Consider the following 6,579-nt stretch of genomic DNA (forward strand, 5'->3'; position numbering starts at 1 on the left):
AAAAAAAAAAAAAAAAAAAAAAAAAAAAAAAAAAAAAAAAAAAAAAGAAAAAAGAAAATATTTGAAAGAAAATTAAAAATCACAATATAATAATTAAAAATAATACAAATTTCTAAAAAAGAAAATATAGTATAACAACTGTTTATATTGCATTTACGCTGTATTATGTATTATGAGTAATCCAGAGATGATTTTAAAGCATACAGGAGGATTTACATAGGTTATATGCAAATATTACATCATTTTATATAAGATCCTTGAGCATACTTGGACTTCGGTATTGTTGGAGTTTCTGGAATCAATTTCCCATGGATACCAAAGAACAGCTGTGTAGGATTCTTTGTCATTATTAAGGGGAAATATAAATATATCTGTTCCTTTGTAGTGATAGGTCAAAGAGGCCTATAATACGTATAGTATATTTTTCTTATATCCATTCTAAAATGATTTCTTAAGTATTGCTGCTTGTATTATCATAGATTCTATAGTACATATAAAGATGAGTAAGTTCCATAATTAAGGAGCTTACTGACTAGTAGTAGAAAAGGCAAAACATATGCAACAAAATATAAATTCAAAGTCAATTGAGTAAGTACTATTTAAAAGAAATACATATGTAAGATGAGGTATTGCCATTCCTTTGGAATTAAATATTTTTGGAGCTGGTTATAGTTACAATTTAAAAAGAACTAGATAAGCACCAGAGAATACTCATTTATTTTCTATTTTTTTTAAAAGCAGCTTTAGTTGTCAAAATTTAAATTACTGCCTTAAGTGAAATAATACATAAATGCTAGTATGAAAGAACCATCTTTAAACTAATGTAAATACTCTTTAGATTGATGAGAGGTTTCTTTCCTCTCTCTTAAGGTATAATTTCCCACAATAAAGTTCATAGGTCTTACGTGCTCTGTTCAGTAACTTTTTACAGTTGTGAACACTCATATAGTCACCACTCAATGCAAGATAAAAACATTTCTATTTCTCTAGAAAACTCACTTGTGGTTGGGCATGGTGGCTTATGCCTCTAACCCCAGCACTTTGGGACACCGAGGTGGGCAAATGGTCTGAGTTCAATTCAAGATCAGCCCAGGCAACCTAGTGAGACCCTGTCTCTAAAAAAAGAATTTTTTTTTTGTTATAAAAAAAAGCTTGCTTGTGCCCCTTCCCATGATCTGATTTCTATTGCCAAGATTAGTTTTGCCTGTTGTAGAACTTTATATAAATATATAGTATTTATATACTTTATATAAATAGTAATGTATACTTTTGTGCCTGGCATCTTTCACTTAGCCTGCACCTGTGGTGTTGTATGTACTGACTGTTCTTTGTATTGCTGAATAGTATTCCATTGCATGAATATATCATAATCTGTTTATCCATTTTTGTGTTGATTGACATTTGGGTTGCTTGCAATTTGGGGTACTGTAAATAAGATTTAGGAGCATTCCTTTTTTTTTTAACTTATGTTTTCATTTCTCATGGGTTAACACCTAGGAGTGGAATCTTGGGTTATAAAGTAGATCTGTGTTTAACTTTTTAAAAATTTGCCAAGTAGTTCTCAAAAATTATTATGGCACACTATTTTATATTCACCAACAGTATGAGTTTCAGTTGCTCCACATCCTCACCAACATTTGGTGATATTAAACTTTGATTTCAGCTGTTCTAGTAGTTGTTAAATGCAATCTCATTGTTATTTTAATTTGCATTCTCCTCATAACTAATAATACCAAAAATCTTTCATGTCATTTTTAGCCATTGTATCTATTTTCTGAAGTATTTTCAAGTCTTTTGCCCATTTTTAAATTGGGTTGCTTATGTTTTTAAGATTGGTTTTCTAAGAGTTCTATATATATTCTGAGTAAGAATCCCATATTAGAAATATGTAATGCCAATATTGTCCAATCTGTTGCTTACCTGTTGATTTTCTTAATGGTGTCCTTTAATGAAGATCCATGTACCAGTTTTTAAAAATGTTTTGTGCTTTTTCTGGTCTGTGTTTGGTAAGAGATAGTTAGTTGTTTAGGTCAGGTTGGCTTTCCCCCCTCCCCCTGCCACATAGGTATCTGGTTGTTGCAACAATATTTGTTTTTATATGTTGACCTTGAATCATTTAATCTTGCTTTGTACTTAACACTTTTGTAGGGTTGTAGGGTTTTGGGGTCAGTTCCACAGGGCTTTTCTGCACATAGCCCTCTGTATCTGTGGGTTCTGCATCTGTGCATTCAAACCAACCATGGATTGAAAATGTAGTTAGGCCTACTGTGGTTGTGTCTGTACTTAAATATGTACTGATTTGTTTTCTTATCATTATTTTCTAAACAACATAGTATGATAATGATTTCCATAGCATTTACGTTGTATTAGGTATTATAAGTAATCTAGAGACAATTTAAAATATACCTGAGGGTATGCTTAGGCTATATACAGATACTAAACCATTTTTTATCTTTTCTTTTTTTCCTGTCTCTTCCCTCCTCCCTCTCTTTCTCTCTCTTTTCAAAATCTCCAAAGGATTTTGGTATCCTCCGGGGGTCCTGGGACCAATCTGCCATAGATACCAAGAGACAATTGCATGAATCATGTCATCGCCAAATAATGAGTTTTACTTCTTTCTTTCCAATCTGTAGGCCTTTCTCATGTGTATAGATTCATATGACCACCACCACACTCAAAATACAGAAAAATTCCATCACAAGCATCCCTGTGCTTACCCCTTTTGTAGCTAAAAGGCAGCTTCCTTCCTCCGCTTCTCCCTGATCCATAACAACATTAATCTGTTCTCCATCTCCATAATTTTGTCTCTTCAAGGGTGTTATATGAGTGGAATCAAATAATGTGTAATCTTTCATGATCAGCTTTTTTTTTCACTCAATATAATTCCCTTAAGATCAATCCAAGTATAATTTTTTTTCTTATTGAGTAGTATTCCGTAGCATAGATGTATCACAGTTTGCTTACCTACCCATTCATTTGGGTTGCTTTTAGTTTTTGGCTATTATGAATAAAGCTCCTATGAATGTCTACGTGCAGGTTTTTAAAAATAGATATAAAATTTTATATGAATTTTTGTTTCTTGGAATTAAAGGCTGAACAGTGCTGTTTGCTGGGTTATATGGTAAACATATGTTTAGTTTTCTAAGAAATGCCATACTCTTTTTCCAGAGTGACTCTGTAATTGTACATTTCTATCAGCAGTGTATGAGTGATTTACTTTCTGTGCATTCTCACCAGCATTTGGTGTTATTACTATTTTTATTTTATTTATTTATTTATTTATTTATTTTTGAGACGGAGTTTCGCTCTTGTTACCCAGGCTGGAGTGCAATGGCGCGATCTCGGCTCACCGCAACCTCCGCCTCCTGGGTTCAGGCAATTCTCCTGCCTCAGCCTCCTGAGTAGCTGGGACTACAGGCACGCGCCACCATGCCCAGCTAATTTTTTGTAGTTTTAGTAGAGACAGGGTTTCACCGTGTTGACCAGGATGGTCTCGATCTCGTGACCTCGTGATCCACCCGCCTCAGCCTCCCAAAGTGCTGGGATTACAGGCTTGAGCCACCGCGCCCGGCCTATTTTATTTTTTTAACTCTGATAGCTGTGTAATGATACTCATTGTGGTTTTAATTTGCATTTCTCTAATGACTGATGATGTTGAATATTTTATGTGCTTATTTGTCCTCTGTATGTCCTCTTTAGTGAAATGTCTGTCTTTTACAATAAATGAGTTTTTGTAAATGGCCTATATTTATTTTCATTTTAGTAAACTGTTTCATGTTCGACCTGTAACCCAAGGAGATGTGTATAGAGCTGAAACTGAAGAAATTCCTAAAATATTCCAGGTAAAAATCTGAAATCACAATTTTAAAGAATCTAAGTCCTAAGTGTTTTTGTGAAGTAAATGTAAAATATACCAATGCTTAAGATTTTAAAAATCTTTTTCCTTTCACCATTCCTGAATGTAGATACTATATGCAAATGAAGGTGAATGTAGAAAAGATGTAGAGATGGAACCAGCACAACAAGCTGAAAAAACTAATTTCCAAAATCACAAAGGCCATGAGTTTATTCCTACACTCTACCACTTTCCTGCCAATTGTGATGCCTGTGCCAAACCTCTCTGGCATGTTTTTAAGCCACCCCCTGCCCTAGAGTGTCGAAGATGCCATGTTAAGTGCCACAGAGATCACTTAGATAAGAAAGAGGACTTAATTTGTCCATGTAAAGGTAAGGCATGACAATTATTTTTACAACTTAGAACAAATTTAGTTTTAAGTCTCAAAGAAATAACGTATGTGTAGTGATTTCAAGTTGAAAAGAGATTATGAGGAGTACTATTTTGATACTGGTGGAGCAATGTGCAGCTATGTACAAATTTAGCTTTTAAGAATGTTTTTATTTTTATTTATTTATTTTTTTTGAGATGGAGTCTTACTCTTGTCTCACCCAGGCTGGAGTGCAGTGGTGTGATCCCAGCTCACTGCAGCCTCCACCTCCCAGGTTCCAGCAATTCTCCTATCTCAGCCTCCAGAGTAGCTGGGACTACAGGTGTGTGTCACCACACTCAGCTAATTTTGTATTTTTAGTAGAGACAGGGTTTCACCATATTGGCCAGGCTGGTCGTGAACTCCTGACCTCAGGTGATCCACCCACCTCGGCCTCCCAAAGCAATGGGATTACAGTTGTGAGCCACCGCTCGTGGCCAATGATGTTTTTAAAGAGAATCCCCTTGTAAACAAACAAAAACAAACTTTCCACTAAGAAATTTTTCCAAGTTGGAGAGAAGAGCAACAGGTGAATTCCACTGTGTTCCTCCCTTGAATTTTTCCTCTTCTTTCTGTAGGGCATTCACTGCATGAATCAGCATGCATGCTGTATCATAGACAGAATATCTTCTAGTTTAGCAGAGGCAGCTTGAGGGACAGAATATAGACTATAGCTACTTTCAGATAAGAAACTTATGTTCTTTAAATACATTTTTTTTAATATTTCTAGTTTTACTTTGTTCGTTTGACTAATTTTTCTTTTTAAATTCCAGATTTATTTAACTTAAGGAGAATGAGATATTGTTCATGCTTAATTAAGCATATTAAAACTTTTAAAACTTTAAGAACTTGAAAAACTATGCATTTGATAGGTTGGATTTTTAAAATTATATGGTTTTAATTATGATTTTTTTCCCCCTTAACATAGTAAGTTATGATGTAACATCAGCAAGAGATATGCTGCTGTTAGCATGTTCTCAGGATGAACAAAAAAAATGGGTAACTCATTTAGTAAAGAAAATTCCTAAGAATCCACCATCTGGTTTTGTTCGTGCCTCCCCTCGAACGCTTTCTACAAGATCCACTGCAAATCAGTCTTTCCGGAAAGTGGTCAAAAATACATCTGGAAAAACTAGGTAAGGATTTGAAATGCTAACCTTTTTAACAATGTGAAAATGATTGGATAGCATCTATTAAAATCAGAAATCTAACTATTCTTTTCACCACAGAGACCATCATTTGTAGCTAGGTCTTTATATATTATTTGCAGTGACTTTATAAATTAGTTTAACATTCTTGTTAGAATTTAATAATAATAATACATTCAATATATTCATTTAGTTCCATGTCTGATTTTATTGTCATAAGTTGGTGTACACGACATATTTTTAGCCCTTAATGGTTTAACCAACTTGTTAATTTTTTTTAATGCAGAAATTCATGTAAAACTTTTAATCATCTTTTCTGTTTTTTAACTGTGTTGGCATAGTTTTTCTACAAAAATCAAAATTGTTTTTTCCTTTTTTGTTAACTTCCCTTACTATGCCAACATACAAAATTATTTGGTAATGTCAGTGACTATGTTTTTTTATTATTATACTTTAAGTTCTGGCATACATGTGCAGAACATGCAGGTTTGTTACATAGGTATACACATGCCATGGGGTTTGCTGCACCCATCAACCCGTCATCTACATTAGGTATTTCTCCTAATGCTATCCCTCCCCTAGCTTCCCACCCGCCAACAGGCCCTGATGTGTGATGTTCCCCTTCCTGTGTCCATGTGTTCTCATTGTTCAACTTCCACTTACGAGTGAGAACATGTAGTGTTTGGTTTCTGTTCCTGTGTTGCTTTGCTGAGAATGATGGTTTCCTGCTTTATCCATGTCCCTACAAAGGACATGAACTCATCCTATTTTCTTTTTCTTTTTTTGAGACAGAGTCTTGCTCTAGGCTGGAGTGCAGTGGCTCGATCTCAGCTCACCACAACCTCTGCCTCCCAGGTTCAAGCAATTCTCCGGCCCCAGCCTCCAGAGTAGCCGGGACTACAGGTGCACGCCACCATGGGTGGCTAATTTTTGTATTTTTAGTAGAGAGCGGGTTTCACTATGGGGGCCAGGCTGGTCTCGAACTCCTGACCTTGTGATCTGCCTGCCTCGGCCACCCAAAGTGATGTGATTACAGACATGAGCCACAATGCCTGGACAAACTCATCCTTTTTTATGGCTGCATATCAGTGACTATGTTATTACAAACAAACTTCCCAGTTAAGTCCTACTTCTTTTGTTGTTTAACTTTTTTGTTGTTTTTTGCG

General features: G+C 35.1%; 1 protein-coding gene across 4 annotated transcripts in view; it reads left to right on the plus strand.

Annotated features, from left to right (window-relative positions):
• The window catches only part of ROCK1 (Rho associated coiled-coil containing protein kinase 1), a 165,980-nt gene that overhangs the window by 156,453 nt on the left and 2,948 nt on the right, over nucleotides 1-6,579 (plus strand). For all 4 annotated transcript variants that reach the window (XR_005195573.1, XM_017498949.2, XM_037728141.1 and 1 more), the window contains 3 exons: nucleotides 3,764-3,842; nucleotides 3,966-4,227; nucleotides 5,194-5,401. Coding sequence is in view for 3 of the 4 variants with exons in the window: in XM_017498949.2 (XP_017354438.1) it covers nucleotides 3,764-3,842; nucleotides 3,966-4,227; nucleotides 5,194-5,401 (549 nt within the window). In the remaining variant the exon portion in view is untranslated. The remainder of the gene's footprint in view (nucleotides 1-3,763; nucleotides 3,843-3,965; nucleotides 4,228-5,193; nucleotides 5,402-6,579) is intronic.

The sequence above is a fragment of the Cebus imitator genome, unplaced genomic scaffold, assembly GCF_001604975.1.
Source record: "Cebus imitator isolate Cc_AM_T3 unplaced genomic scaffold, Cebus_imitator-1.0 Scaffold12, whole genome shotgun sequence".
Taxonomy (NCBI): domain Eukaryota; kingdom Metazoa; phylum Chordata; class Mammalia; order Primates; family Cebidae; genus Cebus; species Cebus imitator.